Source organism: Melospiza melodia, chromosome 8 (genome assembly GCF_035770615.1).
Source record: "Melospiza melodia melodia isolate bMelMel2 chromosome 8, bMelMel2.pri, whole genome shotgun sequence".
Classification (NCBI taxonomy): Eukaryota; Metazoa; Chordata; class Aves; order Passeriformes; family Passerellidae; genus Melospiza; species Melospiza melodia.
The window spans coordinates 22771047-22786087 of NC_086201.1; the positions used below are offsets into that span (position 1 = coordinate 22771047).

Genomic DNA, 15041 nt, shown 5'->3' on the forward strand with positions numbered 1-15041 from the left:
GCAGGCAATAAGCTGAAGATTCTTTCAAGAAACAGCAGTGATGGCATGTAGATTTTCTTGGTGGAACTTCTGGCATTTCAATTAAATTGATAACTTCTCCTCTAGAATGGATACTTTGTTTTCTTCTCCTATTATAACTTTTAAGTTATAAGCTGTGGTGGTTTTCTTGAACAAAAGCAGGTAGAATAGCAAGAATATGCAAAAATAGTAAGAAGAACTTAAGTAGAATAATAGTAAGAATAACATACAGGCATTTCAGACATCCAATATTTGCCACTAGTTTTTTTCAAAAACAACCATGTGTGTCTATTTCACATATATATGTAGATAACTAGAACAAGCAGAATTTAGAATTTCAGGAAACAGAAGGCTTGGATAATTACATGTTAAAGAAAAGAGGAAAAACATTACTTTTGTTATTTTATTAGTGTTTTGATTTACCTTCCTTTGGTGGGAGTTCTGGTTCTGCAGGTGCAGCCTCTGGTTCTGGGAAAACCACAGGTTCTGGTATTTTTTGCACAGGTATTTTCTTTTCTGGAACAACTTTCTTCGGCACCTCGGGTTCTTTAAAGATATTTGTTTGTTTTAGTTTCAGGAATTTGAAGAATAGGAATTAAAAAGACAATAATAGCTCCAAAAAAAAAAAAAAGAAAAGCTAACATTATCAGAAAAAACCTCTTATAAATCATTTGGTTGTTGGATTTTTTTTTTTTCATATTGCTTTACACACACTATTAGTAGCCACTGTCACCAGGAGTTATTCACAAAGGAAGAAGACAATACAGTTTGTAACACTTATATTATATAAAGTATACAAAAAAGTTACTAACACAAACGTAAGAAACATAATACTGAGAGAAACAGATAAATGTTTGTGTGCAGTCTTATTACTGTTGAACATATACCTTTGGCTGGTGGAGGTTCTGGTTTTTTAGGAACTTCAATGTGTATTTTTTCTTCTGAAATCACTTTCTTGGGCACCTCAGGCACTTTAAAAAAAGCAGTTAATTTTATTTATGTATGTCTGCAGTGTTCAGACATTAAGAAAAAGTAAATCTCAGGCACTTCAAAAGCATGAGAGATTTTGGATGTGAATATGTAATTTATCCTTTCTCTAGGGAAAACTCTCTCTGCTGCCTCACTGAGTTACAGATGCAAAAACTACAATTGAAACAACAAAAAATTTTATAAGACATCAATAGTAAAAGTAAATTACCATTATGTTAAAATGGTACTGCAGAAAATTAAGGGGTTTTCTTTACTTCCATACAATTTTAGTGATTGGATGTTCTGGTGTCTTTCATACTTTAACTTAAACCTCTTCTGGGACCAGTTCCTTTGGTACCTCAGACACTCGAAAAATAGCAATGACTTTATACTGTCAGAACTTCATAAACACTAAAGCATAACAGCAGATCACTCTTAGTGAAAACACCAACTACAAAGATCTACTTTTTTCACTCAAAACATTTTCTCACTTGAAAAAATTCGACAACAGAAGAAAATGGTAACAGAGGTCTTGAATACTGTCTTCTATATTATTAAAACAAGAAAATATTTTTTTTTAAATTCTGTACTTTTGTCATAACGTCAGGTATCTTTAGCTAGTATAACTTTTAAGGTTTTAGGCACAGCAACTTTGATTTTTTTTGTTCAACATCTACTTGAGTCCTTCAGGCCCTTTAGGAAACGGATTATTATCAGTTATTATATAGAATTTTACAGTTATGTTCAAAACTTTTCAGTAGAAATTGCCAAGGTTCCTAATAAAACGTCTGATTTGATTTGTTTATTGCCTTATTTTATGTCTCTGTAAAGCCTCAGGAAACACCTCAGAATCTTCTGGGGCTTATTATTCCATTTTATTCAAACATCTCCGAAATCTCTATTTGACTGAGACTGACATTGTCTATTTTGTATTCCTTGTCACATTCTTCTATGTGTGATGACTTTTTGGTATCAATTTTTTGATACCAATCATACCATTTTTTGATATCAATACCAATTTTTTGGATCAATCTCTGCACACAAGTTTTCTTCTATATTAGACATCTCTATCACTCATTCTATGCTCTCTTTTGGGGCTAGTTTTTCATTGTCAGTCAGGACTATTTCACATCACAGAGGCCACCTTTTCTCCTCTTAAGATTTCTGCTTTTGTTCTCAAGTGTCAATCTCATTTCTGCTCAATATTTCTACTTCAATATTTCTAACACTCTGGTACAGATTACAACTATGATTCAAAAGAGAAGAATTTCAAACACACTAACATATATAGAACAATATAGGCACAGAAAATAACAGGAAAACACAAACAAGCAATCAGATAAATAATGTGCACAATCAAGAGAGAGGTGTTTTTCCTCTTCCAAATTTTAGTTTTCTGTAGCACAACATACCTTTGGCTGGCGGTGGCTCTGGTTTTTTAGGGACAGCAGTGGGCACTTTCTCTTCTGGAATTTTCTTGGGCACCTCTGGCACTTTAAAGAAAACAGCATTCATTTTTTAAAAATAAAGCATTTAAAATATGTACATTGTAAAGGAGAAAGAGGATCACAAGAAGCATATCAGAAGAAAAGATATAAAAAGAGAGATGTCATGCAAAAAGCAATGTATACGATTACACACTGATGGGATTTTGATAAATGAGTTTTGCTATAAACTCTAATGCTCAAGAGAAAAATCTCCTCCTCTGAAAGACACTATTATTGACATATAAGCTTTAGGTAGTGTTACCCTTGGTATTTTAGATATAACAGTATTTATTGTTTTCTTAGATACCTTGTACACTTTAAAGACATTAGTGTAGCTTTTAAAATTACAAAAAAATTAAACATTTAGTACAGAGACATAAGACAAAACACATTGATATATAAGGATGTGACAAACAAGTAGATGGATAAGGATGCTTTGACAACAGTTATAACTTCTGAGAAATCTTCATGGTTCTACTCCTCTGGCAAAGAGTAAGTTGGAAGTGACTTTGCTTGGGATCTGCTGTCAAGCAGGTTTACATTTGCTATGCTCCCCATAAAGACAAAAACAAGCTAAAGAAGTCATGGCAAAAGTTGAACTTCAATGAAATGCCTTTTAAATGTCATACATAACAGTTCTATGCCTGGCAGTGCTATGTGATAATGACTAGGGTGGGATAAGCTGTGCTGCTTGACAATTGTTAATGCCATTCAAACTGCCAGTTCAGACAGGCTTTTAAAACACCTGAATGCATTGTAACAACTGGTTTCTGTGCAAATTCCATTTCCATTCAAAATGAAATCAATTGACCCCTAAGTTTAACATGAGCAATGTGAAACAGAGGGATAGGATGTACTTCTTGCTAGTGTATGATCAAATTTCAGAGGCTTTACCCATAAAGTGAAAATGTTCTGTAAATCTCACTGCGTGTTAACAGGGCTGGAGCTTTCCTTATTTCTAGTCCCTTTCACTGGCTTCTGGTACAATTTCTGGGTTATTCTTGTGTGGAATAAATAGATCAACTCAACTAATTTTAAATGCTTTGACAGCAACAGGAAAAGGGACAGAAGAAACTTGTAGAAAAAGAATGAAAGAATCTGCTGACCTATACCTTTGGCAGCTTCTGGCTTTTTAGGCAGAGTTTGTCTTCAGGAATACTTTTTTTAGGCAATTCAGACACTTTAAAGCTATTTACTGATTTTGATTTTATGACTTAAACACAACTTAAGAAACAGAAAATGGGACATATACAACATAAACGCCACAAATCGGACATGTGGACACTGAACCATTAAATTAGAAACTATGTAAGAAACAGAAAAAAGTAAAGATGTTTATCAGTGAAAGACCTCAGTTCTACCAGGCTCTCAAAGTACCTTTAGATGGTGGAGATTCTGGTCTTTTAGGCACAGGAGTAGGTTCTGGTTTTTTAGGCACAGCAATAGGTACTTTTTCTTCTGGAACAGCTTTCCTAATGGCTGCAGGCACTTTAAAGACATTTGTTCAATTTAATCAGAGAAAGACACGTCATGAAAAATCTCAAATTTTTCATATAAGCAAGGTACTGAAAGAATGAATACAAATATGAATTATGCTGAACAAGGACTAAAACACAAAGAAATAATTTAATTTTCCTGGAGTTCAAGACTTAGCAAATTGTAGGAAGAGGTGATGAAGAAGTCATATACCTCTAGATGGTGGAGCCTCCTCTTTCCTATGAACAGTAGAAATTTCTTCTTCTATGTGAATCTCCTCATAAACTTCATGTACTTGAAAGATATTAGTTTGAACACTTAAATTAACTTATAGTATCTTCAGAAAGCAAGACAACATGTTAGATAAATAAAAAATATAATCAAATATTCAAGCTCCTCTGAAGACATACAGGTTTATTTTACATCAATGTGCAAAATTAGGATGCTTTCAAGTAAGGGATGAAAAACTCCTCACTGACCTGGTCTCTGCAGTTTGTCAGAAGAAAAATGTGTGATGTGTCCTAAACTGAGCTATTGCCCTGAGTGCAGAAATAGGCCCTGTCTATCTCAGTTCTCTCACTTTTTCTTTATGTTTTTCTCTTTTGTGCTGATCTCAAGCAGCACTTAATTTTAAGAACAACTACAGGCAATAATTTTTTAAATTACTTTTTACTGTTGCAAATAACCAAAGCTGTTAAGTTCATGATAAACAGAATACTCTCAAAATAATTTATATACGAAAACATGTTTTTATTCTTCAAATCAAACTTAAAATTTCTTATACCTGTAAAGTGTGCAGGTTCTTCTTTAGGTACAGGAGGAGGTATTTTTTCTTTGTGGGCAGCTTTCTTTCGTACTTCAGGAACTTAAAAATATTGGTTTATTTTAGAAATTTGCATTATGAAATAAGCAATACAATTTTGTAAAAAAAAATTAAATCTACTAGAACAAAAGGAAAAATATGTGGTTTTGAGATGTGAATAAAACTTAACAACTTCACCTTCTGGAGTCTGTTATTTTTCTAACTCCTAGTATTTATGGTTCTGAATATGCTCTTCTCTGAAAAGATAGCAGGAGTTTTTATATTTGGGTTTTTGTTTGTTTTTCCTGGTTTTGTTTGTTTGTTGGTGGGATTGTTTTTAGTGCATGTGTATGTGTGTGTTTAAGGATTTTGGCACTAAAAAGAGTTTTCTTTTTAGAAATTTAAAAATTACCCATAAAAGCAAGGCAAAAATACAGTTCAATTAGGTAATTTTTAGGGTTCCAACATGCATAGAGCTATTCAATTCTGGAATCATGTAACAAAATTATGTTTCTATTAAAAATTTTGTGGCTTTCTATTTTGTCCTGATTTAAAGTCATACCTTAATCTTGACTTTATTTAAGCCCTCGATATGACTACAAAGAATCCTTTTGCAAATAATCTTCTCTCACAACCTTTTAGATTTTTTCCCAATATATTGTCAGAGAAAGTATTTTGAGAAATAGAGCATGAGACATGAAGTCAAAAAATATAAGACTAATCCCTGACTCTCCTGCCCACTAAATTTCTGTCTAATTTAGTCCTCCTAAATTTTAAATTGTTGCAGAATGTATCAATCTGTTTAAGCAACTACTTATAGGAAAAAAATAAAAACGAACTGTAAAGTGTCTCTAGCATCTAGTTGTGTTGTTTAAGGAGAACAAGCAAGCTGGGTTTCTGACTTGGTATCTCACTTTCATAAGAGGTTAGAGAGGGTTAATTTGGAGGTAATGTACCTTTAGCTGGAGGAGCTTCTTCTGTAGGTACAGCAGCAGGTATTTTCTTAAGTGGGACAGTTTTCTTTGTCACTGCAGATACTTCAAAGATATTAAATTTTTTTAAGAACATTATAATACACAAAGTGTAAGTAGCAAAGAAGCAACAGACACATAGCATCTAAAGAAACTTTAGAATGAAAACATTAAATAACAGATTAGCACACAGATGGAATGAAGAAGAAGAATAATTTGTAGGAATGTGTTGCTTTATAGATTGCTTGAAGAGTTGGTTTACCTTTAGCTGCTGGAGCTTCTGGTTCACTAGGAGTAATAAAAGGCATCTTTTCTTCTGCTGGAACTTCTCCATAACCTTCAGGTTCTTTAAAGATATTAGTTTGTTTTACATATTTTAATATTAGTTACAAGACAGGGGTAGAAAGACAAAATAAAAGCATGCAGAAATGTATATGGACAAAGAGCTGTTTGAGCATAAGTTATTTAAATATCTTTCAGCCTGATCATTGACCTACTACTGCTGAAAGTTACCATTCCCAATTAGTAAAATATATGTTTACAGAAGTATTTTAATTTTTCATTTTCTAGTTTCTTAGTTCTGTCTATTAGATAGAATTTGTAACTGAATTTCATATGTCTTCATTTGGAGTTGACTATCTCCATTGCAACTCAAAAATTAGGTGTTGCTCTTAAACCACTGTCTGCTTAAGTTCACTTCTTTGCTCCCGTGTGACTCAAGTGCTTCCTGAATCAGAAACTTGGTTTCTCTCTTATTTATGTATCTTTTTCACATTATTAGAGGAAAAAAGTATAGCATTTTTTAAATGTTAAACTCCATTTTTACATTTGGGGTAAGGTTTAAATGTAAAATTTTTGAAATGCTGAATTATATTTAAATTTGTGGACATAGATGGTCTGAAAGATATAGATAAAAGCTTATTTTAAATAGTTTTAAAAATTAATTAAAATTAGCTCATATTTTTCAGAATAATATAGAGCATGATTTGATGTATTCTCTTCAATTGACTATTTGGTAGATGAGTCATTGATGTACCTTCATAAAAAGGAGGCTCCTCTTCTCTAGGGATAATGGTGGATACTTTCTCTTCAAGGACAGCTCTCTTATGAAACTCAGCAACTTCAAAGATATTAGCTTTTTTTAGAAACTTCAAAGTAGTTTTTAACTTTTAATATCCCAAACAGAAATAAACCCCGAAAACTAAGTTGTTTTGAGGTCTTAGAAACTTTTTAAGAATAAAGTATGATACAGTTCTAGAACTGCCATCCTGGAACAATGAACTATGTGAAGAAATTTATGGTTTCAGCTCTCAAAGAGAGAGCCATTTGCTTTCCTTACTGCATTGTCATGCTCTTACTTCTGGTTAGTGTAACAGCTTTAATAGCTTTAACTTACTGGCTCTTGCCCTGTTACTTCTTCACCAATATCATGACCTGTGTATTGTTATCAAAACCCCAATTTAAATTAAATTCACAACTCTATTATAAATAGAAAAGCGCTGAAGCTTTACATACTGGTGTTGCAAGCAGCAATACCTCCTCAGCATGTTTTCATTCATAGTTCCTAGATTTACTGTCTAGCACATATTTGAAATGTTCGCCCCAGAGTTTGGGATTTATCACTGAGATTTCAATCTCCACTTAGAGATTGCAGTGGTGTAAAAAACATGACAAGTTTTAGTGATGTTAGCTGGGAAAAAATGGCACAAATATTTCCTTTCCATAAAATCTCATATCAAAGGCTCCTTTACCTTTCATTGGTGGAACTTCTATTTCAGGTGTACGTGTAGGTTTCTTTTCTGCAGGGACAGGTCTTTTGAAATCATCTGGCCCTTTAAGATATAATTTACTTTTAGGGCTTTCACAGCTACTTGAAAGAAGTTAAAAAGAAGAAGAGCAAGTCTAGCAAGGAAGATTTTTGAAACATCAAAGAATTAAATCCTTCCTGAAAGAACATTTATGTTAATTTTGAAGATTAGAGAGAAGAATAACATATTAAAAAAAATCTTGAAAGATTACTTTTTCTTCTTCCTTTCCAGAAGAAATAAAGATATTATTTCTTTCTGAACCTTTTTCCATGTGCAAATTAAGGACAGAACACACATTTTTAAGTAACTAACATGTTTTCAACAAATGACTTGAAACCAACAGGCAAAAAAGACTCAATGACAAACAAATGAAAAAAGACCCACCATGAGGACATAAAACATGCACATGTTTCTCAACAAACAATGAGGACAAAAGATTGACATTAGAGTTTATGTTTCACAAGGACAATGAAGAAGAAGTGTACCTTTAGCAGGTGGAGGCGTTTCCTTTTTAGGAGCAGCAGGTGGTACTTTCTCTTTTGGAACAGGTTTCTTTGGCATTGCTGGCACTTAAAAGACATTGGTAGTTTTTTTAAGAACGTTTGCAGTATGAGTATAATGTAAGAATAGAAGTTAAACAAAAAGCAAACAATGCAAACAGTCAGAAAACTTAGCAAAACACAAAAATGTTTCTTAAATACATAAATACATGTTGTAGAAAAGAAGCCACCTATCTGGACTGTTTTGCTTGGATCAATGCAGCCAGTTTCAGTATTAAGTGAAAGAAAATCACTGCTGTTGTTGGATAAATTTTGAATAGGGATAAGCCTTAACAGTTAGGTTTCATGTGCTATCAGCTGTAATTAATGGCAGCTGGGAATAGGGTAAGGTTGCAATTTCCTATCAAATAACTCCAAGCTTTTCTGTAAAAACAAACAAGCAAACTGATCCACCTTTTCCCACTGATTTCATTCTGACAATTCATATGAGAAATGACTATAAAAGTTAGCATGAAACAAATTCCTGGCAAATCTAGTGCTATGAACGGAAAATTACAGAACTCTGGACTAGTGTAGTAACTTCTCTAGCACTTGCTGACAATTGCTAGTCATGACATTTATGTTTCATAAAGCCTGATACAGACAATACCCATTAAGATAGCACACACTCCAGCACATTAGGTTAAAAAGAGTTCTAGGTTTTTAGGATTCTGCAGGAAACTAGAGTTTTAACCATTAGCTTTAAAATATCACTTAAGTTGTGATGGCAAAATTAAATTAAGGTACTAAGTTAATTCCCTTTGTCTCAAGGAAGTAATTTGTTTGATTTTTGTTTTTTAAATAAATAATTATTTTTTTAGTAATCTATGTTTAACAGTACAGTGAAAGAAAGCTAAGAGTCCAGAAGTCAAATCAAAATAGGCAAAATACTGGATTTGGGGATTCAGAGACTAGTGGAGAAGGCTGTGTTTTCAAATTTATCTGGTGGATGATGTACCTTTAGCTGGTGGAGCTTCTCTTTTAAGAGCAGGTACTTTTTCTTCTGGCAGAGGTCTTTTGGGCAACTCAGGCACTTTAAAAAATATGTCATTATGGATTATAAGTTATTTATGAAGAAACAGACATAAAGACAGCAAGCACAGCAATCACTCATTTGTAGAGGAGCCACCTCATAAGTCATGCAGTAAAAAGGGAGCAGTCATCTCAGAATTCTTGAGTAATAAAATCAGAAATATCAATATACATCTGTTTGGTATAATGTAAATGCAGTTTCTGTTTGGTGTGAGGGATCCCATGATCATAAATTTAAATTATGGGAAAGAAGGTTCTACATGAGTCCTAATATCTTTATAACTCAAAGGATCTGAACTGGACAAAAGAATTAAATATTAATGCATAAAAAGTAATTGAGGTTGAAGCTGAATTACATAATAAGATTAACATTTTCTCTGCTTGTGTTATATATCTGCTAGTTCACTCTTGGGCAGTCAGATAGGGAACCCTCCCATTTTACAGGGAAGGGAATTGCTAAGGAAGCACTAGGATAGAGACAAACTTTGAATGGATTTATCATCACCAGCAACTGACACACATAGGACTACGAACAAGGCAAAATATAAATAAACACCCATAGGAGGCTTAAGCAGCAACTGAAAACTCACCACACTATAAGAACAAAGAAGTCATTACTTGATTTACCTATAGCTGGTTTGGTCTCATAAGTCTCCTCATATGCCTCCTCATACTTCTCATAGATCTCTTCCTTCTCCTTATACTCATACTGCTCATAGACATCTTTCTCCTCAGCCTCCACTTCATATTCGTGTTCCAGAATTTCCTTATACCCCTCAGGTTCTTCAGGTTCCTCGTACGCCTCAAGTTCTTCAGCTTCCTGAATCTTCTCAAACTCTTCAAAGCTTTCATATGTCTCATACTTCTCATATTCTTCATAGGCATACTCATACTTCTCCACCACAGGTGCAGGAGCAGGGACTTTTTCTTTCCTTACAAGTTTCTTGGATACTTCAGGCACTTTAGAAACAGTATTATTGTTACTGCCTGACAAGTATTTTAATTTTTTTTTTTACAGCGAGACAAGATAATTGACATAGAACAGAGAATATGCATGACAACCTCAAGCACAAGTTACATTAAATTATAAAACTATGCCTCTGAAAAAATATATATATGATAAAAGAATTTAGAATGAAGAGGAAAAAAATCTTTGGGAAAAATAAGAGGAAATATACCTGTACCTTTGGTTGGTGTCGGTTCTTTGGGTTTGGGCACAACAGCTTGCACTTTCTCCTCTGCCACAGCTCTTTTACGCATCTCCGTGACTTAAAAGATACAGATTTTGTTTAGGAATTTAAAAACAACAAATCACCTTAGAGCAATGCAAGTAAAAAAGCACAAGAAACAGAGCTTTATGGTTCAACAACACAAACATTGAAAATGAAGAGTTTAAACATAAATTCAAACAAAGATCTTGTACAACAGAGACAAAACTTAGAAAGAAGGTGGTCAAGGGTATTCCTAGCATAAATATTAATTATAAGGAGAACATATACCTTTTGCAGCTGGAACCTCCACTTTTTCAGCAGGAGCAACCAGCACCTTCTCTTCAGGAGCAACCTTCTTAGGCACCTTGGGTACTTTAAAGATAAAACCTAACTTCAGTGTACTTTTGCCCAATTTTTAAATGGACAGAAAGCCAGAAGTTTATGAACAACAGAGCAGGAATGTACAAACAAATACTATAGTGACAAATACAATACAGGAAAGAAATAGTTAAGTGTCCCTTGCTAAACTCAGCTTGGATCAAGAATATTATCAGTTAACCATAACGGCATTTACAGTCTGCAGTACCTTTGGCTGATGGAGCTGGCACCTTTTTAGGAACAGGTTCTTTCACTTCAGGAATGGGTTTCTTAGGCATCTCAGGCACTTTAAAGACATTGTATTTTAAGAATGTCATCCACCAGTAGTATGAGAAAGAGAACAGAAAACAAAGAGACACAAGAAGAACTGATCTGCAGAATATATTTTTAAAAGATGAAACAGAAACAAGACACTTCACACCCACGGGCTTGACTTCTTGAGCAACTCAAATAGTTTTAGAGTTTGTTTTGTGCTAGGAATTTGACAGGCACTCTGAGATATCAATACAGAAATGCAGCAGGGACACAAAGCTAACATAAATAACAAACAAACTAAACAGAGACACTGAATAACAACATATTGTTAACTTATGCACCTTTTGCTGGAGGATGCTCCAGTTTCTCAGGTGGGGGTACAGGTGTTTTTTCCTTTGGGACAGGTTTCTTAGGAATCTCTGGTTCTTTAAAGATATCAATTTACAAACACATGTTAAAATTGCTTTTGGAACAGTAAAAACGTGAACATGGAAACAAGATAAAACATGAACATGGAAACAAGATAAAAACATAGAACAAGACCACAAACTCAAAACATATATAAGAGTTACATAAAACTTAGAACAAGAAATAGAGGTGAATTTTATTGAACACAAAAGATGCCATGAGTGACTTGCAAGAAAAGATCATGTACCTTTTTCTGGTACAATTTCCTCTGGAATAAATTCCTCTTCTTCTTCCTCAGGAACAAAAATGGGAACCTTTTCTTCAGACACAACTTTCTTTGCAACTTCAGGCACTTTGAAGATATTGTTTTAAGAACTTTACTTTCATGATATCACAAAGAAAAATCCATAACATAAAACACAAAGACACCAACTTTTAAGTAACAATAGAAATAGAAATAAAAAATAGGGGAAACTACTGGGTGTTTTTTACTCCCTGAAACCAGTGATGTGTAATTATGTTGCAAGTCTTATATGAGGACTAGCACTTTTGCCCAATTCTTAATTCCACAGTGTCATTGCAAACAGAAAACATTAGCAAGATATGCTACAAACCACAGTTAAAAAACATTATTAGCATTAAGGTTTTTTACATAAAAACCTTACAGTGTCTGCTTTTCTTTTCTTTTCTTGTTTTTTTCTAAATTACTCAGCTGCTGAGGTAGAATCTGCTTGTCATCCAACAGTGGCCTTTGCAATAGTTTACCTCCACTTCGAATTTCACATTTAGGGTATAGGATCGGGTTATTAGTATGATCAGTTATATATTGATGTTATCTTTGTATAATTTTAGCTAAAACCCTTGAGAATCTAGCTTATTCTCAAGATACATGTAAGAGTGATCTCCCCAAATTAAAGAATTTCCAGGTAAAGGGCCATAAAATTTAATTTCAGCTGTTTTGTTCAAAGGAAGTTTAAATTACTTTAGAAATTATTTCTGGATGATAATATCAGAAGGAATTATTTAATTCACAGTAACCATTGAAAGTGGAAAAAAGTAGATCATTCAAGGCCTGATTCTCAGCTGGCTGCAGTCAATGACAGAATAGACAAGCCCTGTCTGAGCCCTAGCACTGCTCACTGCAGGGAAACAGCAGGACCTGAATTCATACGAGTATAAATTGAATGTTAAAATTAGGTTCCACTGAAATATGAAAAAAAGAGGGAGAGGAGTTATCTGCATACATAACAATGTGATATACCTTTAGCTGGTGGAATTTTCTTTACTTTAGGAACTGCAACAGGTACTTTTTCTTCTGGGACAGCTCTCTTGCTCATCTCTGGCACTTCAAAGATATTATTTTGATAAGAAATTGGTAATTGCTTTTAGAGCATCAAAACTACTAAATCTACACAACAAAGTCACAAAGACCAGAAAGAAGAAGAAAACTCCTCTCAAAAGGTTAATTGAGGCTTATACCAAGCTTAAAACAATCACTGGAGATGAAGATCCATTAATGAATTGAACAAAGCTCTGATAATCTTCAAGAATCAATGCTGTACCTCTTGCTGGCATCTCTGGAACCTTTTCCTCTTCTTCTTCAGGAACAAAAATAGGTACCTCTTCACTGGGACGTCTTGGTACTTCTGGCACTTTAAAGATAGTTTTTAATTGTAGAAAACTTAGACACAACTTACACAGAAGCTAAAGCAAGTACATTTGTCACACACTGCTACAACACTGCAGTTAAATTCTAACAAATACACAAAACCAAGAACAAGCATTACCCACATGTCCAGCTATAAGAAGCAATACCTTTGGCTGGTGGAGGTTCTGGCTTTTTATGTACAGGGACAGGTACTGCCTTTTCTGGAACCTTCTTGGGCACTTCAGGCACTTTAAAGACATTTTTATTTAGGGAATTAATTTTCAATGTAATATAAACCTAGTAAAAAGATAACTGTGTATCTGATATTAAGATAACTACACAAATAGGGTAAAATCTAGTCATGTGATGAAGGTTAACATTGATTTTATCCACAGATTTATGCACAGATGCAAACTTACAAATATACAGGGACTATAGGACTAGAAACTGGTGTGGTAAGGCTAAGGGGGAAATCTGGCTGTTTAGGTAAATTTTTTCTCTTTTGGACCATCTGTTTTTGAAGCAGCAACTTTAAAAGATTTAGATATCTAAGATCCAAAAAACAGAGACCATAGAAAACACAAAGACATTTTCAAAGTGAAGAGTAAGGATAGACCCCATGACTGACAGACAGACACGCAACAGTGTCAAACGGCTCAGGGAGGGGTTCAAACACATTAAGCTGAAGAGTGGGATTGTTACTGCCAGTAAGAATCTTATAAAGATGAAGAAACAAAAGTAGAATCACAGAGTTGAACTAGAACATGGCATACCTTTGGCTGGTGGAGGTTCTTCCACTTTTTTAGGCACTGGGACATGTACCTTCTCCTCTGGCACAAGTTTCTTTGGTACTTCAGGCACTTGAAAAAATATTATTGTAGCTTAAGAATTTCATTTTTGAGCCATAAGGTAAAGAACATTGATATGAATCAGTAAAGTTGGGTGACAAATAAGAACTGTGAAGAATGAAAAACTCTTCACTCTACATCATGTATGAAAAAAGAGTGACTTTTAAATTTATTTTTTTTTATAAAACATTCAGTCAAGAGCTATATCAAGTCCAATACCTTTGGCTGGTGGAACTTCCTTCTTTTTTGGTATAGGAACAGGAACCTTCTCTTCTGGCACAGGTTTCTTTGGCACTTCTGGAACTTAGTAAGATATTATTAAATATTGAGCTTGGCATGAAAATCAAAACAACATGACATACAAACCAGTCACACTAAAACAATTAGAAACAAACAAACAAAAAGAACCACAGCTCTTAAGAGTAACAATTCTTTTTCTATCCTGGTTTTTAACACAAGTGAGAAGATAAAGGAATGCTAGAAGATCTCTCTGATCACAGATAATGACAAGTGCATGTACCTTTAGCTGGAGGAGCTTCCTTCTTCGGCACTTGGACTTTCTTTTCAGGTACAGGTTTCTTTGGCACCTCGGGCACTTCAAAAACATGAGTTTGGTTAAAAAAATAAACCATAAGCTACTCGAAACACAAATGAAACAAAAAAGACAACAACACAAATATTTCATATGAAGACCCCTCTCCAAAAAGAACAGAAAAAAGTAATAAGCAATTAAGGCATCTGAAAAATAATGTGAATTAAATATTCAGAGGATGCCTTTTAACATAAAGAGATGATATATACCTTTTGCTGGAGGAGGTTCTTTTTTCTTCAGAATAGGTATTTTTTCCTCTGGAGCAGGCTTCTTGGGAACCTCAGGCACTTGAAAGATACCATTAATGTTTTAGGTATTTACTGCCGTAACAACAAGAATATAAAGTGCAAACAAACATCACAAATATATACCCATGCAAACAAACATCACATACTCAAAAAACCAGCTATGATTTAAAAAGATTTTATCACTAAGACAAAACAAAATAACAAACTCATCATATTATCTGCTATTATGTCTATTCTCCCTGCTTAGCCATGGAGACCATCAATAAAAATGTTTTCAACTTCAAGGGCTTTTTTGAAAGAAGATGATCAAGAAGATTAAGTCAGAGAGATTCAGTCAGTTTTTTGAATCAG

General features: G+C 33.9%; 1 protein-coding gene and 1 long non-coding RNA gene across 21 annotated transcripts in view; both read right to left on the minus strand.

Moving 5' to 3' along the window:
* TTN (titin) overlaps positions 1–15041 on the minus strand; it is a 238040-nt gene that overhangs the window by 118306 nt on the left and 104693 nt on the right. For 13 of the 20 annotated variants that reach the window (XM_063162226.1, XM_063162223.1, XM_063162220.1 and 10 more), the window contains 11 exons: positions 14652–14729; positions 14371–14445; positions 14070–14153; positions 13776–13862; positions 10287–10370; positions 9730–10062; positions 9029–9103; positions 8017–8100; positions 2400–2480; positions 906–989; positions 442–564 (listed from right to left, as the gene is read on the minus strand). In XM_063162226.1, coding sequence (XP_063018296.1) covers positions 442–564; positions 906–989; positions 2400–2480; positions 8017–8100; positions 9029–9103; positions 9730–10062; positions 10287–10370; positions 13776–13862; positions 14070–14153; positions 14371–14445; positions 14652–14729 — 1188 coding nt within the window. The remainder of the gene's footprint in view (positions 1–441; positions 565–905; positions 990–2399; positions 2481–8016; positions 8101–9028; positions 9104–9729; positions 10063–10286; positions 10371–13775; positions 13863–14069; positions 14154–14370; positions 14446–14651; positions 14730–15041) is intronic. The other 7 variants (XM_063162214.1, XM_063162216.1, XM_063162221.1 and 4 more) reach the window with 7 other exon arrangements.
* Positions 4745–6909, minus strand: LOC134421376 (uncharacterized). The gene is made up of 4 exons (XR_010028585.1): positions 6760–6909; positions 5986–6069; positions 5709–5789; positions 4745–4815 (listed from the first exon to the last, which is right to left on the minus strand). It is a non-coding gene; the product is annotated as an uncharacterized LOC134421376 (long non-coding RNA).